This window comes from Sorex araneus, chromosome 4 (assembly GCF_027595985.1).
Source record: "Sorex araneus isolate mSorAra2 chromosome 4, mSorAra2.pri, whole genome shotgun sequence".
In the NCBI taxonomy this organism is placed as follows: Eukaryota; Metazoa; Chordata; class Mammalia; order Eulipotyphla; family Soricidae; genus Sorex; species Sorex araneus.
Genome location: NC_073305.1, coordinates 100,711,904 through 100,733,392, shown reverse-complemented (window position 1 = coordinate 100,733,392; position 21,489 = coordinate 100,711,904). Strand labels below are relative to the sequence as shown.

At 36.1% G+C, this 21,489-nt stretch overlaps 1 protein-coding gene across 26 annotated transcripts in view; it reads right to left on the bottom strand.

Moving 5' to 3' along the window:
* Positions 1 to 21,489, bottom strand: part of RIMS1 (regulating synaptic membrane exocytosis 1) — a 512,610-nt gene that overhangs the window by 59,090 nt on the left and 432,031 nt on the right. For 13 of the 26 annotated variants that reach the window (XM_055136868.1, XM_055136870.1, XM_055136869.1 and 10 more), the window contains one exon: positions 429 to 664. The exons of 8 other annotated variants lie outside the window; for them this stretch is intronic. In XM_055136868.1, coding sequence (XP_054992843.1) covers positions 429 to 664 — 236 coding nt within the window. The remainder of the gene's footprint in view (positions 1 to 428; positions 665 to 21,489) is intronic. 5 more of the 26 variants (XM_055136871.1, XM_055136877.1, XM_055136881.1 and 2 more) reach the window with 1 other exon arrangement.

Sequence of the window (21,489 nt, the reverse complement as noted above, 5' to 3'; positions counted from 1 at the left end):
TATTTTAAGTTGCACAACTGACCTTCTTTTTTATAAGGATAGATGCTAAATTCGGAGTAACTGTGTTATGAAACATTTTGAAAGGGAGAATCCTGTTGCTTTTATTATATATGAATCAATTTGGAACTTTAATACTTCTTTGCATTTCCTTGCATATTTGTAAACATGGTTTTAATTTTTGTTTTTAAATTAAGAAATACCTGACCGCTTTGCAGAATGACAAAAGATACCTTGTTAGACAGCTATACAGGGGGGAAAAAAACACCCGAAACAAATAAATACATATAACAGATTTTCAGAAAAAAATAAACTTTTTTTTGCAAGAGAGAATTATTGCACTTTACAGTTCCCTTATAAGCATAGCAGGAAAATCAACTTGGCTTCTCTAGCAAAAACCTGAGTTGTTGAAGGTGAACCACTTCACTCACCTGTTTGGCTTAGTTGGGATGTGCTTCTGCTTCTTCGAGACACGATGGCAACCACTTTGGCGCTCAGGCTGGATCTCCTTTTCTTTCCACCTAATCCGACTGTACCCACGGCTGTGTCTGACTGACTCCCGTCATTGTGCTCCAGTGTGTAAATCTCTCCACTCACACTGGTGCTCTTCACGATGGCTCTTCCGGAAGTCCCCATCCGTCTGCCTTGCATTTTGGGGGTAAATGAACTAGATTTACAAGGTAAAAACATATACGCATCCATAAATCACAGGCCAGCAATAACTGAAACTTTAAATCTATTTAAAAATAAACCAGGCAAATTTTAAGATGGAAGAGTCAGTTGAGGAATCATCCTACAACTTCTAATATGTCTTCTAATATGTTATTGTATCACTTTCCTCAAATATTTACTAGGTGTAACTTAAAAATAATACAATTTTAACATGGCAGAATATATCAACATTTTAAAGACAGCAGGAAGATAGGGATCCAATGCTTTTCATGGGCTGCAGATGATAACTGGCCAACTTTAAAATAATTATTGTTAATATAGGAGAAACTTTAAAGTATTTAAATCAATTTGAAAAATAACTACAAACTCTGAGGAAAAATATGTGAAAATGGAGAATGAATTTATTATATGGCAAGGTCTTATAATAAATGAGAGTATTTATTCTACTTTTTCTTTGGGATTCCCACTGCCAGATTTATATTTTGAGTTTTGGGCTTTTATGAATCTAGGAAAAACTGCTAATGAGGCCAAAAACTGAATTTCCCACCTTCACTCTATTTCTTTATGCAATATCTCCTATACAAAAAATGTCATCTCATATTCATCTTTCATTGTTTCACTCACAAACTGAATATTTGCCTTTTTTGTTGTTTTTCTCTATCAAAGTCTACTTGTCCATGTCCCCAGATCATATAAGTTACTGTATATTGATCACTGTACTTCTCTCCCAAGTAAATAAAATTTTGCTAAGAATCTCAGGCTAAAAAGAAAAAAAAATTCACCTCTCAAAGTAAAGGTAAATGAATTGGGGAGAGCTGGGAAATTAGCACAGGCAAGAGATAGGGAAGTAATACATGTTAGGAGAGTTCTCGGTCTTTTGAATTACACCAGCTATGCACTATGCATTTGTGTTATAGGTCTTGATCCAATAAAGAGTTGGTTTAAAAGTGATCTGAAATAATCCATTTAATTTTGTGTTTCCTCAAGCTATATGCAAAGTTTGACTTATATGACCTTTACCACCATCATGGTGTCCCGTCTCTTGTTTTTAAAGATAAAATACACTATTTTGACATCTATTAACAGTGATAACATTTAACAGACCAGGGTATCTAAATATGATTACGAGTGATAAAACAGAAAGTCTTGAGATATGCAGCATGTCTGAAGTGATATACAAATGTTTTTTTTTTTTTTTTGAGAGGGTGGAATTACACCCAGCAGTGCTCAGCTTACTCCTGTCTCCGGGCTGGGGACCAACTATAGTGCTAAGGATCAATTCCTGGTCAACTACATGCAAGACAAGTTCCTGCCTGTTTTACTATCTCTCTGTCCACACAAATGAGTGTTTTAGGAGAAAGGAAAGCAGCACAGATTAAGCTGAGGAAAGCAGGAAGGGAAGCCAGTGGAGAGTGTGGTAGCTATGGAAAAGTGACAAGTCTGTTCAGCTTTTAGCATCCATAATCTTTCATGGATCTGAAAATTGAGACCTTTTACTTGATAGTAATGATTTAAAGTTTTGTAGTACTTGATCTACACAAAAATTCCACTGATAACAAAGCCACCATATCTTAAGGCTGCTCTTCTCCCCTGCTTATCTTATTATTTGATGTGCATGATTATGCTACAAAATGAGCAGAAATGTCAAGGTTTGGTCAGTTTCATAGGTTATTTCATTGTCATAATGTTCATCTACAACTGTTAAAAATCATTTGAGAAAAATTTGTGTATTTTTGGATAATTTTCCCTAGGTTACAGAGAGGTTTAGGAGAATAGAGTGGGCAAGAGTGATAGTGCAAGGATTAAGGTGCTCACCTTGCCTGCAACCCCAGTTCCACCCTTAGCAACACTCAGATTCCCCCAATGACTCCCAGGAGTGAACCCTGAGCGAAGAAGAAGGAGTAATACCTGAGTATTGCTGGGTGTGGCCTACTCTATTTCCCCCAAAAGTATAGAAAAATATCTTCTACTATAAATTTTCTTCAAGATGAACTAGGGAGATTAAAACATATAGACATATCATCACAGCAATGAAATGTTCCACAAAACTAAGTAAAATTCCTGAAAATAATTAGGGAAATCTGTATAGTGATTATATTTGAGGAAGTGATAAACTATCTTGAAATGGTTTTGTGAAAATATCATATACCTTTATATAAAAATATTTTGACAGAAACAAAAGCATTATATTATATGAAGCATTACTGTAGTATCTAGCTTCCAAAATAATCAAGAAGACTATAATATCTAATAAGAGTAAGTTAAGATGTTTATAATTTTTCGGTCTACTCTAGGGCATTTGCCTTGCACACGGCCGATTCAGGTTCAATTCCTCCGTCCCTCTCGGAGAACCCGGTAAACTACCAAGAATATCCCGCCCACATGGCAGAGCCTGGTAAGCTACTTGTGGTGTAGTCAAAATGCCAAAAACAGTAACCAGTCTCACAATGGAGACGTTACTGAACAAATCGAGGAACAACGGGAGGACAGTGCTACAGTGCTACGTACTTGAGTAAATAGGTTTGGGAGATTTAAACAGTAAGATTAATATAATCAATGTGGTCATGGTATTAGTATAAGTATGACTTATATTCTTCCTCTTTTGTTTATTTTGCTTCTAGTTTCTGGGAAACTATTTGTCATTTAGTCTTTTACTTTCTATTTCAGACCAGTTATGTTAAAATTCTGACATTTAAGCTAGTTTGTACCTTACTCATCACCAGAGTTGCTACATATTTCCAATTTTCTGAGTCGATAATTTATGAATAAGTAAAAAAAAGTAATCAGAATACAAACAGACAATGGTGTAATTATCTTAAAAAAATAAGACGATCCAACCTTCTCAGATGTCTTATCTGATGATATTTTTGCTGAAAATATATCCTCAAAGAGCTGTCTCATTTGAATTAGGCTTTGACCCTGCACTCAGCAAAATTGCCTTTTATAAAAGTTACCAGTGACTCAATGTAGCAAAATCCCATCACTTGTCAGTGCTATTTTTTTTTTTACTTCTCAATGCATCATCTATTTGACATAAGAAACAGTTCATTCTCATGGATTTTCCTATCTAGTATCTTTTTGGCAGAAATGTTCATGTCTATCATTACTAAATGTTATAGTTATTTAATTATTTTAGTCATTTCCCTATTAAGAGTAACATCTCAGATGTCCTAAATATTCTCAAGTTTCACAACATATAGTGCACATTCCAATTGTTTCTCTTTACTTTGACTCATCCATGGACTCTAAATTTATACATCTTGTATCAACTAACATTCCTACTTGCATATATATATATAATTATTTTTAGAACCATATAGCTATGGTTCTAAGAGTAATTTGCTCAGTTTAACAAAAATTACTGCTTCCTGGCTATTCATTCAAAGCACATCAAATCATTCAAAGCACATTATTTTGGAATGATGCAGAACTGAAACTTGTATAATGCAATGTTACTTCAGTAAAATTATTAAAGGCATTACTCCTTCAACCCACTGCACACAATAATGCTAAGAAAAAAATTCTAAACTTGGAACTGAGAACTCTTACTTTTGAATTGAACCAAAGTTCCCATACCTTTTAATGTTATGCATGAATGTTAGCTAACAAGCTTATATTATGATTATTTGACTCCCTAGCCAAGTGTAAACATTTCATTTGTATTTATTAGTTTAGTACTAATAAATACTACTACTACTAATAATAATACACTAATAATAAATACTAATAAATAATACTAATAGATACAATGAAATGCTTGGTATCTGGGAAACAAATTAACTCCAAAATATGGTTTTATTGAGCTAAAGGATGATAGGTTTAGTTTTGATTATAAATTAAGAATCATATCGCAGAGAGTTTCTTGCTCCCGTGGCTGGCTGTCTTCCCTGGGACCCCTCGGAGGGGATGGGTTTCTATTTCCCTCCCCACTCCGAGCAGAGCTGCCGTGGCCGAAGACCTCCAGAACCTAGCCACAGCCATGCTCAAGGCCCGTCTCCACATGTTCGGCCAAGCCTCACACATAGAGAAACCGGCAGAGGAACCCAGGTGTCTGGGACCCGGGGCTGAGATCTCCAAACATGCTGCTCACAATGGGACTGGGGCTCTTCTGCCCAGATTCCTATTTTCCAGTAGCTAGGAGGTCACACCCAGGGACTGCCCCTGGTGCCGTGTAATCCCACCAATGGCCAACATCCAGAGACTATAAAACCAAGCTCCTGGATGCCTAGCCCTTATAGCTTAGTCTTCCCTCTGGGAGAATCTGGCAAGCTACCTAGAGTTTCCTGCCCACACAGAAGAGCCTCACAAACTCCCCGTGGCATATTCATATTCTAAAACCAGTAACAATGATGTATCTCATTCCCCTGACCCTGAAAGAGCCTCCAATGTGGCACCATTGGAAAGGATGTGTAAAGAGGGGCTTCTAAAATCTCAGGGCTATGATGAATGCAGTTGTTACTGAGACCACTCGAGAAATTTAATGATCAATGTGATGATGATGATGATGATGATGATGATTGCAGCAAATATTTATTTTTCAATGATCAAATCCAGCTTCACATACATATATAAGAACAAGAGTTTCTTGAATCATTTTTTCGAGTGAGTTAATCATTCTGCTGAATTATCATTCAAGTGAGTTAATCAGGCCAAGACTGAATGCCTTGCCACCTGCAATTTGGTTTTCTTGTAATGATGTTTTGATTTTGGGAGGTATGGTTTGAAAGTGTAGAGGTCTTATTCACATGTTCCTATAAACTCCCTATTGGAGCTAATTAAACTGTGCTGTTAAGCAGGACAGTTCATGGGCTTTTGAAGTGCATGGGTGCCTTTTCTTAGTATCTAGATTATTCTCAGGTGGCAAGAGCACATTACTTTCACTCTTTCAGCTATATTTGTTCTGACTCTGGTTTCATTGTTTAATTGTTTCCAATAATTGGTTAACTTCGCTTTGCTTGTGACAAAAATAACATTCTTTACCAGTGGTAGCAACAATAAGAATCTATCTGTGGCTGAAATCTTTTGGAAAATGGACCATAAGGATAGACTGATAATTGGATAACAGATGATGAAAAATCTGGTTTGTTAGTCTTTTGGCAAGTTACTAAAAAAAGACTATCATTCAGGAAAAATGTCTTCTGCAAAGAGAACAATCTTACAGTCGTTTAAAGTCTGAGTTTGGAGATATATGCACAGTTGTTATATGTACTATACACACATATATACACACAGATATATTATACATATATACACACAGATATACTATACAGCTTCAAGGAATGATAAGATCATTCAATTTGTTGCAATCTTGATGGAGCTGGAATATATCACATTGAATGAAGTAAGCTGGAATGTATATCACGTCGAATGAAGAACAGACATAGAATGTGTGTGGTATACAGAATAACTGGACAAGGGAATACAATATAGTAAAGGCGGGATGCCTAGATATCACCCCTGACTCCAGATTATATGGAGGAGAGAGAAAGAAAGAAATTGAGGGGGAAATAAGAAGATGAGAACGTTACATAATGTAGGAGCTGGGATGTGGGAGGTGGGGAGTGGGAAGTGTGATTTCTTTATACCCAAACTACAAAGTCAACAGCACTGAAAACATGAGATCCAAACTACAACAACCAAATCTTAAAATGGGCTCATCAAAGTGGCAGTTTGGGAATGGAGTGGAATTTGGGAATACTGGTAAAGGAAATTGACAGTGGTGGAGTAATTGGTACTAGAACATTATATGTTTAAAATTCAAATCTCAATGATTCTGTAAACCATGCTTATTTAATACAACAACAACAACAAAAATATCAGTTTAAACATTTCTAGGTGAAAAGCTATCTTTGGAAGCGATAGCACAGAGGGTAGGGTGTTTGCCTTGCACATGGCCAACCTGGGTTTGATTGCTCCGTCCCTCTTGGAGAGCCCAGCAAGCTACCAAGAGTATCCCGCCCGCACAGCAGAGCCTGGCAAGCTACCCATGGCACATTCAATATGCCAAAAATAGTAACAACAAGTCTCACAGTGGAGACGTTACTGGTGCCCGCTTGAGCAAATCGATGAACAAAGGGGTGACAGTGCTACAGTGCTACAATAATAGGTTTGAAAATATCTAGACATTTCCTAACTAGTTTAGAGCATAAAATTTGACTGTAAACAAGAAATCATGTCTACTTATACACATATGCCTATATATGTCTATGCACATAAAAATGTCTCTCCCTGAGGCATTGTTCTGGTGGTCACCAAGCACTGCTAAGTTGCAGGCCCAGTAGAGGCAACCTCTGCCAGGAGTGGCCTCTGGCCCCTGAGCATAGATGGGTGTGGATCCTATTAAACTATGCCTCTAATTTCTATATATTATATAGTTTGCTTGAGGCTGCTATTTCTGAAACTTTAAGAAAATTTCTAATTATGTAGGGTATTTTATTATGTGTGCAGTATAATTTGCTTGCTTTTTTTGGCATTTTGGATCGATGTTCAGGGGTTACTCCTATCTCTGCACTCAGGAATCACTCCTGGCTGTGCACAGAGGACCATATAGGATACCGGAGATCAAACCTGGGTCAGTCAAGTGCAAGGCAAATGCCCTACCCACTTGTCTATCACTCTAGCCCAGTGAAATTGCTTTTATCTGCTACCAATGGCTATGCTTATTTATCTATTTCTAAGTTTTCTCAGTGAAATAGAAGTTTATGTTGAAAACAATTATCAATATTTATAGTTAAGTCTAAATTAGAAACAACACCCAGTAAAAAATATTTAATGAATATTCAAGGTATTAGATGTGTTTTTCCAAGGAAAAGGAAACCCTTTCTTATAATAATTAAATACTGGTATATGAATAAAGATTACAAAACCACAGAATTTGGATGGATACATTAAACTGTAGAAGGTTGAGGAAAAATTGATTTACCTGGTTTATTGTATTTGGAAAAGTACGTCTGAAGGGAGAGAGGAAAAGAGAACTAACTAGCTCTATTTAATTAAAATTGAAATGTTCTAAAATAATAAGAAAGGCTAAAAGATATTTTATTAATAAATTTCATATTAGTGCAATATTAAAACTCACTTTCCTGGGGCTGGAGCAAAAGTACAGCAGGCAATATGCTTATGTTACATACAGCTAAGGCAGGTTTGATCCCCAGCACCACATATGGTCTCCCAAACCTCACCAAGTGTGAAACCTAAGTGCAGAGCCAGGAATAAGTCCTGAGAACTGCTGAGTGTGGCCCTAAAATCAAAATAAATAAAATAAAATTACTTTGCCATTAAACCAACTCACCAATTTAGAATATTTACTTAAAAACAATAATGCTTTATCAAAAGTAAGCTCATCATTACAATTGAGAGTTGCACTTCTCTAAGGAGAGCCAATGCAAAGACAGCACAGGCAACTGGTCTGCTATGTGTTACGTGCCTTATAGAAACCTAGAATTACAGGAAATAGCAAGAGTTGTAAACTGGACTTCGGCAGAATTTCTGGGATGTCATACTAACAGATAACACCAACAATACCTTCGCCTACGTTATGAATGATAGATATGATTTAATGTGATGTATTTCATCATAAAATGGCAAAAGAAATATGATAATCGATATATATTTAAACAAGGAAAAGATCCTATGAACTTTATGATAAATTATTAACTTATGCATTTGAATGAAATATGTATTAAATAATAATACACCATTAATTGAAAAATATGTATCAGACTCATATATATAGTAAACTACAAAATATTGTGTATCTTAGGATCAGTGAGCCCATGTAAATGGACACTTTAGAAATGCATTAAAAGAGGGTGGGAAAGGCGGGGTATACCCGGTACCTGGAATAGTGGTGGTGGGGAATGTGCACTGGTGGAGGGATGGGTGGTTGAACATTGTGAGATTGTGAGCCAAACATGAAAGCTTGTAACTATCTCATGGTGATTCAATAAAATTTTTTTAAAAAAATTTAAAAAGATGCATTAAAACTATAATTTTTCAAAAGAATGATAAGCACTCCTTTAGAAGGGATTGATAATAAAAGTGATAAAATCTAAAACTTATGTCACTAAATTTTTACTCACTTTTCTAGTAAGCTGTACAAAAACTTTTATAATACTAGTAAGAGATATTGCTTCAGGTAGGGTGTTTGCTTGCATGCCGCTGACCTGGGTTTGATTCTTCTGTTCCTCTCGGAGAGCCTGGCAAGCTACTGAGAGTATCCCGCCTGCATGGCAGAGCCTGGCAAGCTACCCGGGTATATTTGATATGCCAAAAAACAGTAAAAATAAGTCTCACAATGAATACATTACTGGTGCCCACTCAAGCAAATCGATGAAAAATGGGACAACAATGCTACAATAAGAGATATGGTATTAAAATGTTTTCTTAGTTTTTAAAGTAAAATGGCATATAACGGCATAAATAAAGATGGTTTCCATTCTTCTGTTTTGTTTTGTTTTTGTGGGCCACGGTAGCAGTGCTCAGGAATTATTCCTGGCTCAGAAATCCCTATACAGAGGGATCATTCCTGGCAGCACTTGGGGTTAAAAGTAATTCCCAGTTTTAATGTCAAATCTATCATCTCCTCTCAAGTGGGTTCAGTAACGTCTCCATTTGTCCTAGCCCTGAGATTTTAGCAGCCTCTCTCTACTCGTCCTTCCCAACGGTGCCGCATTAGCAGCACATTCAGGGTCAAGAGAATGAGACTCATCATTGTTACTGTATTTGGCATATGAATACGCCAGTGGGAGCTTGCCAGGCTCTTCCGTGTGGGCAGGAATCTCTTGGTAGCTTGTCAGGTTCTCCGAGAGGGAGAACTAGGCTATACAATGTCTCTTGCCCCTGTGCCTGGCTGTCTTCACAGGGGTCCCTCAAAGGGGGTGGGTTTAGTTTTCCCTTCCCATCCCGAGCAGAACCCTGGTAGATGAAGACCTCTGGAACCAGCCACAGCCATGCTCAAGGCCACTCTCCACATGCTTGGACGAGCCTCATTGCATGAAGGAACTGTCAGAGAAACCCAGGTGTGTGGAACCCGGGAGTGAGATCTCCAAGTCTGCTCAGATTGGGACTGGGCCCCTTCTGCCCAGATCCCCCATTTTCCAGTAGCTAGGCAATCACACCCACTGCCTAGTGGCCGACCGGGGTTCAATTCCTCTGTCCCTCTGGGAGAGCCCAGCAAGCTACCGAGAGTATCCCGCCCACAAGCAAAGCCTGACAAGCTCCCCGTGGCGTATTCATTATGCCAAAAGCAGTAACAAGAAGTTTCACAATGGAGATGTTACTGGTGCCCGCTCGAGCAAATCTATGAACAAGGGTATGACAGTGCTACAGTGCAGTGCTAAAAGCAGTCACACCCACAAACTGCCCCGGGCATGTATAATCCCATCAATGACCAACATCCAAATACTATAATACGAAGCTCCCGGAAGCAAGTGGCCGCAAGTATGCAGTATCTCTACCTACCTACCTACCTACCTACCTACCTACCTACCTACCTACCTACCTACCTACCTACCTACCTACCTACCTACTTACCTTACCTACCTACCTACCTACCTACCTACCTACCTACCTACCTTACCTTACCTTACCTACCTACCTACCTACCTACCTACCTACCTACTTACCTTACCTACCTACCTACCTACCTACCTACCTACCTACCTACCTACCTACCTTACCTTACCTACCTACCTACCTACCTACCTACCTACCTACCTACCTACCTACCTTACCTACCTACCTACCTACCTACCTACCTACCTACCAGCTACCTACCTACCTACCTACCTACCTTTATTTCTGTCAGAAGAACCTAGAGGTCTACAAAGACTCACAATTCTAAAAAAGACAAATAGGCTCAAAAGATGACAAAAGTACTCATAAATTCACACTACTACTTAAAAAATGCTAAAAGTCAACACAAATTAGAATGCTACACTTAAGTTTGGATCAGTTACTCTATAAATGGGATCACTAAAGGGAACTTACTGATCATCATTAAGAGATCATACTTAGGTATTTTGCTTTTATTTTCAGTAGCTAAGATATAACTACTGATTACTGTTATTGACATGGCATCAAGTACTTACTAGGCATGTCTGGCACATCTATTTTGACAATAGGCATCACATAAAACTGAAGGATGCACTCAAATTCACTTCCTCCAAAGATCTCTATAATTTTTGCTTTGAATCATTTATAAATTTTTACTTGCTAATTTAGGCATCAATCATAGTTTACAGTAGTACTGAAATAATTATTTAATAGTTGCAGAATATTGTATCAATCCCTCCACCAGTAGTTTATAGATTTTTACTGTTTTTATTATACACACATAAACAGACTTGTGGGACTATCTTTAGTTTGAGGACTTAGATTCATTTTGTTATTCTTAGGTTTTTTTTTATACTGTGTTGCTGGTATTTATAATTTTCTTTCTCTTTCAGGGGACACACCCAGCTGTACTCTGGGCTTACTCCTGGCTCTGAACTCAGAGTTCACTTTTGATGGACTCGGGGGACCATATGTGCTGCTGGCATTGAGTCTGGTTTGGCCATGTCCAAGTCAAGGACCCTATTCCACTGTACTACCTGTGAAGCACCATAAATTCCATTTTCTTAATGTCCACTGCTGGTACCATTTTTAAATATATTTGACCTTGTTTACAGTGATACATTTATTAAATCTAAGAGTTGTTTTGTATATTCTTTTGGATTTTTAGAGGCATAGTTGTGTAAACTGTAAATGTCATTGTAAGGCTACATACAATTTTTTTTTTACCTTTTTCTTTCAATATTGCCATTCTCTGAGGTCTAACACAGTGTAGGCTGAGCAGAAAATATGGAATAGAATTTGTGAGCTGTCTCAGTGAGTTTAGCGGGGGTGTGTTCTATATTTTACTATTAAATACAATGCGTAAATTGTTATTGGAGATAACATTTATAACTGTAACAAAATTCTGTGTGCTCACATATCTCATTACTTGAGTGTACTGAATTTTATACAAAGTGCTCTTTTACTCTATGTTAAATTTACAATGATCATATGCCTTTCTTTCTTACTATAATGCATTACACAGAGAATGCAAAACTAATCCTTTATTATAAAAGAAATCTGTTTTCATCATAATGTATTTTAATTTTCTCTCAAAATCAATCTATGTACACAGCTACTCATCTACCAACCTAGGTAGATTCATCTTCTCAAACTTTTGTTGGGAATATTTTATCTATTTTTAAATTTTTAAATTTAACCTGCTTTAAATAAGAGATCCTGGCCAGTAATTTGCCCATCAGGCTGGTTTCATCTGAGGTTAGGTGGTAATTATCCTTTTAATTCTCTGGGGGAAAAAGACACAAGATAGAGTATTTAGTCCGAAATATCTGAAATAATGTACCAGCGAATCTACCTGGTTCATAAATTTTTTGTGTGAAAGTATAAAAAAAAGAATATTTTTAAAAAATAGAACTTACAAGAGCTTATTTTTCTTATGTCTGTTGTACGTGTGCTTTTAAAGAAGTTGTACATTTCATTTGGTCAGTGCCAGAGACATATATTTTGCAAAGAGCCAGATATTTTAGGTATTGCGGGCTGTTTTATATCTGTTATGACTATATAATATTGCTAGAGTGATAAAAAATAACCATAGATAATATATAATGAAATGATCATGAGTGTGCTTCAATAAAGTTTTATTTATAAGGTCTGGCTTTATTATATGTGATTGGTCCTAATCTAAGTTGTAAAACTTTCTAATGTAAACTTTTTCACAATATCACTTATGTAAGTGATTGGTATCTATTTTTCCTTTTTAATGATACTGATAATGTGTACCTAGACATTTATCTTCAGTGCAGTGACTGATACTGCTGGAGGTAAGTCTATCGTTGCCCTTTTATTTTTAATCATCATGCATGTTCTTCTCTTTTTTGTCTATATAGATTAATTAGGTTCCCTCCAATAACAACTGAATTATGAATTCTTCTAACATTATATTTGCAGTTGCCTTAAAGATGTAGTTGGCTTACTAGTTTCCTAAAAGCAGTAATTTTTATCACTTTCAAATAATGCAAGCTATTTCTGATAAAGCTATTGTAAACTTGCTTCTATTTACTTTCACTTTTCATAGTTTTATATATTTTGTACATGTTTTATTTTTACTGTTTTGTATTTTTATTGTTATGATTATTTTATTAATTTTTTCCAGAACACTTTGCTTTTCTCTCAAGTATAGCACTTCCAAAGAGTGCATTCTTCCTTTAATATGAAGGTCAGCATCTGTTGAATGTTCTTAGTTGTTTACTATTGAATTAGTACATCCATTCATAGTCTGGTTGATATTTTTGCTAGCTAAGCATAACATGTTAGGTTGTAAATTTCAATTTCCTCTTACAACACTCCTTATTTTGGCCATTGCATTTCTTCTGAGATTACAGCTCAAGTCTTAGTGTTGAATTCTTGAAATAGATTATTTCTTTTTCCCTTTGGGATTTTTAGAATTTCCTTTAGTTTTATACTTCAATAATGAAAGTGCTGTTTTGTGTTTCTTCACGTCTCTTACTGTTTTCCAAAAAAGAGAATGCTTTTTTTTTTTTTTTTTAAAAAAAAGTGTTTATATGTAATTCATTGATTTTGGAAAATTCTCTCCACCAGTACTACAGTATTTATTTCTTTTGACACTTCATCTCTCTTTTGGATCCCAAATTACTTCCACAATATACCCTCTTAAAAGCATGGGGGCTGGAGCAAAAGCACAGCGGGGATGGCATTTGCCTTGCATGCAGCCGACTTGGGTTCGATTCCCAGCATCCCATATGGTCCCCTGAGCACTGCCAGAAGTAATTTCTGAGTGCAAGAGCCAGGAGTAACCCCTGTGCATCGCCAGGTGTGATCCAAAAAGTAAAATAATAATAATAATAAAGCATGCTCCACATGGGTTTTAAGTTTTCATATACATCTTTTTGTCTCTCTGTGCATTTTTTTATATAATTTCTATACAATAGCTCACTGATTCTCTGATCTCCATTCCTAGTATGCCATAACAGCCACCTCTAACAATTTGTGTATTGATTTTTTTTTTGCTTTTTGGGTCACTCCCAGCAATGCTCAGGGGTTACTCCTGGCTTTGCACTCAGGAACTACTCCTGGCAGTGCTTGGGGGACCATATGGGATGCCAGGGATCAAACCCGGGTCGGCTGTGTGTAAGGCAAATGCCCTACCTGCTGTGCTATCGCTCCGGTCCCAATTATTTTTTATAATTATTAGTTAATAAAAAATTAATTCCAAACTGCTGAAAACATACAATATCATTTGATTTTTTAGGATAATTTAATCATGAGTATTTTAAACTTTCTAATAATCGTAATCAATCTGTATATGTCCCTTATTATAAATTTTATTTTTTAGCATGTCTCAAATTTTAGATTTCAGACCCTATAAATAAATATGTGTAAAGTTCAAAATGATCTTATCCCCCTCATTTTCCCTCCAATACTGACCTTTTCTTTCAGATGAAATTATTTATATACAAGAATCCAAAGGTGTTTATAAAGTTCTGACTCTTTGAAACTTGAAGTAAACTGATGTCTCCTTAGCATCAAGCAGTAACTGAAATCTATGGCTCTTTATTTACTTGTTATTGGTTTTCTCTTTTCAGCAGAACTCAGGGCTCACTCCTCATTCTGTGCTCAGGGATCATTCCTGGCAGTACTCAGGGAACCATATGTGGTGCTGGGAGCAAACTTGGATGAGTTATACGTAACACAAGCATCCTAGCTGCTGTACTATCTTTTTTGCTTTCATTTGTCTTAATTTGTTAAGCTGCTGTTTTTTTATTTTTGAGTGGTTTCTTGTGTCTTTCCTTATGCATGAAGACCATACTAGTCAACAGTTTACTGGACTCTATAGCAAATTGTGTTGTCTTATACTCAAACTTCTCTCAATTGCATCAAAAATGGGAGAAGAGATGAATAGATACTTCCCCAAGTAAGACAGATGACTAAAAGTCATATGAAAAATTTCTCTGTAAAATCTGTGAAAAAATCCAGGAAATACAAATAAAAATGATGAGGTCTCACTGTATATCAGGGAAACTGGCTAGTAAGATGCCTAATGTCAAAAATAACAAAAATAAGTAGTGGTGTGGATGTGGGGAAAAGGAAACTTCATACATTACAGGTAGAAATGTTGAATGATTCAACCTCTTTGGAAAACAATATGGACACTTCTCAAAAAACTAAGATTGAGTTACCATATGACCCAGCAATTTTACTTATGGCTGTTCACTTCATCGGTCCCAAAACTTTTCTGAAAAGATGTTTATGCTCTTATGTTCATCACAGCACTATTCACAATAGTAAAAATCCGACCAGTGTCCAAGAAAGGATGAGTGGATAACACAAGGTTAATGTTATATTACTTGGTTATAAGAAAAGACAAAAACATGCAACTTGCTACTACATGGATGAAACTAGGGGTACCACACTGAGCGGAATTAATCAGAAGGACAGAGTCAGATACAGACTGTTATCTCTCATGTATGGGTTGTTAAGAAGTAGCACTGAAGCACTGTTGTCCCATTGTTCATTGATTTTGCTCGAGCGGGAACCAGTAATGTCTCCCTTGTGAGACTTGTTACTGTTTTTGGCATATCAAATATGCCACGGTTAGCTTGACAGGCTCTGCCGTGCGGGCGGGATACTCTCGGTAGCTTGCTTGGCTCTCTGAGAGGGGTGGAGGAATTGAACTCGGGTCAGCTTCGTATAAGTCAAATGCTCCACCCGCTGTGCTATCGCTCCAGTCCTGTAATTTGGTAACCTATGACTGCTCCTGGCTAGAATTTTGCTCTGCCCTCTCCACCTATCATAACCTTATTCAACTTTCCAGAGTCAACTCAAAGAAGTACTGTAATAAATTAACAAATGGCCAAAGGTAAGAAAACCTGACCCTACAAAACTGAGTTTACCACATTAGGGGATATAAGGATTTGAGGGTGGGACACTCAACTGAAGGGTGGCATACTAGAATATTTTATGCATGGCAAGTTATCATTAAATGACAATGCATAAAACTGAAAAAAAACTTGTTTTAAAGAAATCACTCCTTCGAATTTGCAGATGTGGTTCTGTACAGATACAAAATAAACTTGTATTAATCAATATAGAATTTCAAATACTCAATTACGGAATGAAAAGGTCACTGAAAAATGCATGACTGCTCTCTGATAGTCCTCTCTTATCATGTATCTCTGAACTGAAAAATAATCTTAGAGGAAACTAGGGTAAATCTGGCACTCACTTTATGTTCTCCCTTTCTTTCTGCTTACTTTGTTACTTCTGAGTGTCTTCAAACAGTTTTTGTTTGTTCTTGCTTATATTTTTTAGGTTTATACTTGGGAAGATGAATCTGACACAAGTTAAACTGTTATGGCTGGAATCAGGAGAACTGTGCCATCTTATTTAAAAAAAAGTTTTTTTCGTAATGAAAGAATTATCCAGACTAATATATTATCAAAATCTCCCATTCGGTTAGTGATAAAGATGGACATATTATGATTACAATGATTTATTTCTATGCAAACTATTGAATAGCTATTGCCATGTTTATATCTACAATATATCTTCCTGTACCGTAGGACAGCAGACTTGTGACTTCCTGAGTTGATATTATTTGCTACTCCATGATATAAAATACAGTTTTAAGGGGTTCCAGAGAACTTTTCCTGGGTCCCAGAGATTCTAGATGGGATGCTGTGATTGGGCTTTTTGAAGCTGTGGTTTTTTATAGAAAAAAATCTATATTCAATTAAGTAGTTGAATAAAATTAGCATCCACTCTTGGCATTTGTCCATTTATTCCGTATTTTTCTGAAAGTTGTTTTCTACATTTTACATTTTAAGAATATGACTGACTCCAAGTTTCACGGTAGTTATTAGTCTCTATCACTTTCAAATTTTGTGTAGTTTTCAGTTGACAATTAGAAAGCAATAAAAATATCTATTTTTCTCCTTCTCCATTCTGTGACCATCAGTTTTATGTAGGAAGCAAAAACAGTAAGATTTTGTGACTCCTTTAAACACACATTCTCAATGGGAATGGTAGGACCCCAAAGGTTGATAACTCGTTCTTATTGGAGATAGGTTAAAAGATATTAGACAATGCAATGGTATGTGGTCTTCTAAGAGGCAAAATATATAAATAGAAACAATGTATGTGTACTATTTTAATTTCATGTGGAGAGGGAAATTAGGAAAGAGCATCTAAAATATTCATTAAAGGGTTGATAATGGTAAAAAAAAATTGAGAAACACCCACTTTAGAAGGATGACTAGAGAAAGTTAAAAACTGGGTAACTTTCAGTTTTTCATTTGAGGTAAATAGGTGAATAATGAGGTGAAAGAGTACAATTACTTTGTTCAAAGTTGATATAACCACTATTTTGACTTTTGTTATACAAAATGTTTTAAAGACCCTACTGAGTAGAACTAGCCAGTGAAAATATAAATCTTTATGCATTTAATATTATAATGGAAATCAAATATATGTATGTTCATGAATGTGCAAACAGCTCAACAAAAAATGGTGTACAACTTTCAGTACTATCAAAACATAAGAAAATATTCCTCATATCTTATATAAAATAAAATTTTATTAAAATATTAAAATAAAAGGTCACAGAATTGAAGATATAACACAAAATTCTGAATATATTTGTTCTTTTAGTTTGAAAGAAATAAAGAAAATAATTATTTTGGATGATTCAATAACTCTAGAAATATTTCCACTAATTCTAGGACACTAATAAATATATCCTCTTGAGAATCCATTAAAGTGCTTTCTTAATTATACCGGATAAATAGTATGTACTCAATTAGCAAGTACTGATTAATACACATGTAGTTATTAAGTCTACTCTTTAAAATCAAGGTAATCATACCTAGTTAACTTTTATTTGGGGGGGTTGGGCCATGTTAGACAGTGCTCAAGACTAAGTCCTGGCTCCATGTCCAGGGATCATTTGTGGCAGGCTAGAGGGACAGACATTATGGGGTGCTGGAGATAGAACCTGTGTTGGCTGCATGCAAGGCAAACATCCTACCCAGCTCCAACTCCCTAATCAATTTTTAAAAATACAGTATTGTTAAAGGATTTTTTTTAGTAAATAAAACAAAGAAATGTAAAACTCTTTAAAATGTTTACCATATTTTTTTTTAACTTACCATTTACCATTATTCCCCTTAGGTGTAATTTAGAGAGGTGCAGTGCTAAGATTTAGGGTTGGAATTTATTTATCTTTCCAAGGAGATCAACCAAATATCAGAAAGATGGTAATAGAATCCATGGGGACACAATCCATACTAAAAAAGCAATTCTATCAAATAATTAATAAAAGGAATTAATAGTATTGTGAGAGAACAGTAACATCTAGAAGAGTTAAAGCTCTAGGTATGGTACATATTTCATGTCTGTCACCATGACTGTGAAACAGGAACTTTCTAAATACATACCATAAAGCAATTTGCATTGATTTCTCATGGAAAACTGCCTCAACTTTAAATCTTCTTCATCAACGTGGACAGATTTCTACCTTGAACAGTTATATCCTGTGTGTCCCTATTTCAAAAATGTCTACTGTCTCCTTATTGAGACAAACAAATACAACAGAGAAAAGGGCAGCATTCATTACATTATTTATTCTAAGCACTGGATGATGGACTCCATTGCCCAGAAGCCATTGCTAAATCTATACTGAGGATCTGAGAAGTGATGAGCAAAGTAAGTCAGTCCCATGGGGCCATGCTTAGCCTCGTATAAACTATTGTTCTAAACTTGCAATGGGAGAGGGGATGAGCCAAGGATTGTTATCATAGAATAGTTCAGGCCACAGTGACCACTTAAGTAGAAATAAACATCACATTAGAACACCAGCTGGAAGGCTATATGAATATATTTCTCATTACAGCTACTGAAAATAAATGATCGCTTTTGGCAGACTGAAGAAGTAGCAGAGGCTGTGCTGAGTAAAATGTCCAAGAACCACAATTATACCAGCAGTGAAAGTCTCCTTCAACTTTATAGGCATTTCTGGTATTGTCTGGTTTATGATCTGCCCCAAAAGCTTTCCGTAGGTTTTGTGTCAAATATCCCATCGCCATGTTTGTAGAAAGGATACACAGGAGCCAGAAAAACAGTAGAAGAGTTTAAGGCACTTGCCTTTCATGTGACCAACCCCTATTTGATCCCTGGCATATGGTGCCATATACACTTCCAGGAGTGATCCCTGAGCACAGACCCAGGAATAAGCTCTGAAAATAGTTGGATGTGGTCCTGAAACAAAGACTCTATCTGTAAATCTCTCTCTCTCTCCATATATATATGTATATATATGTGTATATATATATATATATATGAAACAAAAACTCACTGTCACTGTCATCCTGTTGTTCATCGATTTGCTCAAGCGGGCACCAGTAACGTCTCCATTGTGAGACTTGTTGTTACTGTTTTTGGCATATCGAATATGCCACGGGTAGCTTGCCAGGCTCTGCTGTGTGGGCAGGATACTTTCGGTAGCTTGCCGTGCTTTCTGAGAGGGGTGGAGGGATAGAACCCAGGTCTGCCATGTGCAAGGCAAATGCCCTACCCACTGTGATATCGCTCTAGCCCATGAAACAAGAAAATATTTTTAAAATTTGAAAATATAAAAAATAATTATTTTAAACATAATAAGGGTTATGAAAATCTGGTAAATGATCTAAAGTCATGTTTGAATAGGAAGGTGAGAGTTATAAGATAAAAGTTGATGCCAGCTCAGGTTTACACAAAGGAAAACATTGTTTCATCTAATTGACAGTGGTGATCTCACAGAATCTGTGTAAGTGGCTGCTGTGTCTATCAGTTTGTCTTTCCCTTCATTTTGACTCTCATTACCTGGAAACTACCAACTGTCTCCCACTGGTGCTTCTCTGTCGTCTGCAACTAAACTTTAGTTGGGGGATTACTTGAAAATCCTTGAGGCACTTGGTTTCACAAGTCTCGTCTTGCAACATTTTTTGGAGTTAAAAACAAGCTTATGACTTTGAAAACCTTACTGCTTTTTAGAAAATAGGCAGAGTTTTCAGTATCAAACAATTACTGTGAGACTTAAGGAAAGATCTGTATTCTAATGACAGGATTATCCTTAGCTATTCATCACCCTGGACAAGTTCTTCAAACATCACAGGGCCAATCTTGTAATACAGAGAGATATTGACTTATAAGTAATCTCTTTAAACTATAAAATTCCATAAAATAAATAGTAACTACTGAAATATTACAAGACTCAATGTTATCGTTATGGAATTATAAGCACTGTTGAGGGTTGACCCTTTCTTAAGTTACAGTGTGTTGGTCTAATAAAAGTTAATTTTCCTTCCCTTGCCTTTCCATCCCTCCCCTCCCATTTCCATCTTATTTCTTTCCCATTTTTCCTCTTTCCTTTCTGTCCTTCCTTCTTCTTTCTTTCCTCCCTCCCTCACTCCGTTCCTCCCTCCGTCCCTCCCTCCCTCCCTCCCTCCACCCATCCCTCCCTCCCTTCCTTCCCTTCTTTTCTTCTCTTCATGTTAGTAATTTACACTGAACATATACTCCCAGTTATACTGTTCTCATTTGAATAAAAAGGACTAGAATTCTTGTTAGTGTCTACTTTGATGTGCTTGGTTTCCTGTCATTTTGATCATAATTAACTGCCCAGCTACCTTCCACCTGGATTGGAATAAGACTCGAAAACAGTGTCTAAGAGAAGGTCGAAGCCAACACCCTGTTCTTGGGATGGAAACACAAAAACAAACTTCTCAGTATATTATTATCAATAATTGTTCCTTTAATCTTGGCCCACCCATTCATCCTCTTTAAATTCCCATATCCTTTGAATTCCCAGACTCTCTTCCATAGTTTCAGTTGTAATCTACCTTTATGTGATTTCTCTCTTCCCTAGTGTTCATTCCTCCTCAAGACTAAAACAGTGCTTTCTCTGCAGGAGCACCCTTCTTTCTGCACTGTCCAGTCATTAGCTGCCTTCCCTTTCTCCCAGTATGTCTCTGCTCACTAACTGATAATTTTAATGGAAATGGAAATGAAATAGAATAGAAATAGACTGTCTCCTAGATATTACTTTAACATGATCATAGAAAATATTAAAGTCCACATGTGCTAGGGAACTCAAAATATAAATATATGTATACTACACATAAATATATAATGAATTATGACTGTTAATCTTGTAAAATGAACTTGAATGGAGTTATAAAACTTGTGAATATGTTAATAACTAAGAAAATACAGACATAAGAAGCAAAACTATATTGAGTAAAAGAAACAGTTCCTATAACTTTATCTATGAAAACAGAGAATAGACTGAAATCACATTAGTGGGGCACAGAATTTAAATTCTGATGTAATTTTAATTTAACACAAGATTGATAATAGTTGTAAAATAACTCTTTGCTGGTGCAAGTGTGTGTGCCATTGAGAATATGTAAGGAGAATAAAGTATATGAGATAATAATTAGACTGACAGAAGTAAGAGATTCTATTTCCATTACCTTATTTTTTACTGTCTAGTTTTACTAAGTATTCTAAGAAATTATATGTGTGTGACTTATGGAGAACACTAATCTAATGTAAAGAAATTGATTCGGAAAGGTTCTTTATATTTGCTCAAGGGAAAAATACATAACCATTATTTGGCACACAAATTTAAATAATTAACATATAAAAACTCTCAGCTCATATATATTCTAAAATTCACAAAGAAGGTAGTGAGAAACAGAAAACAGAAAT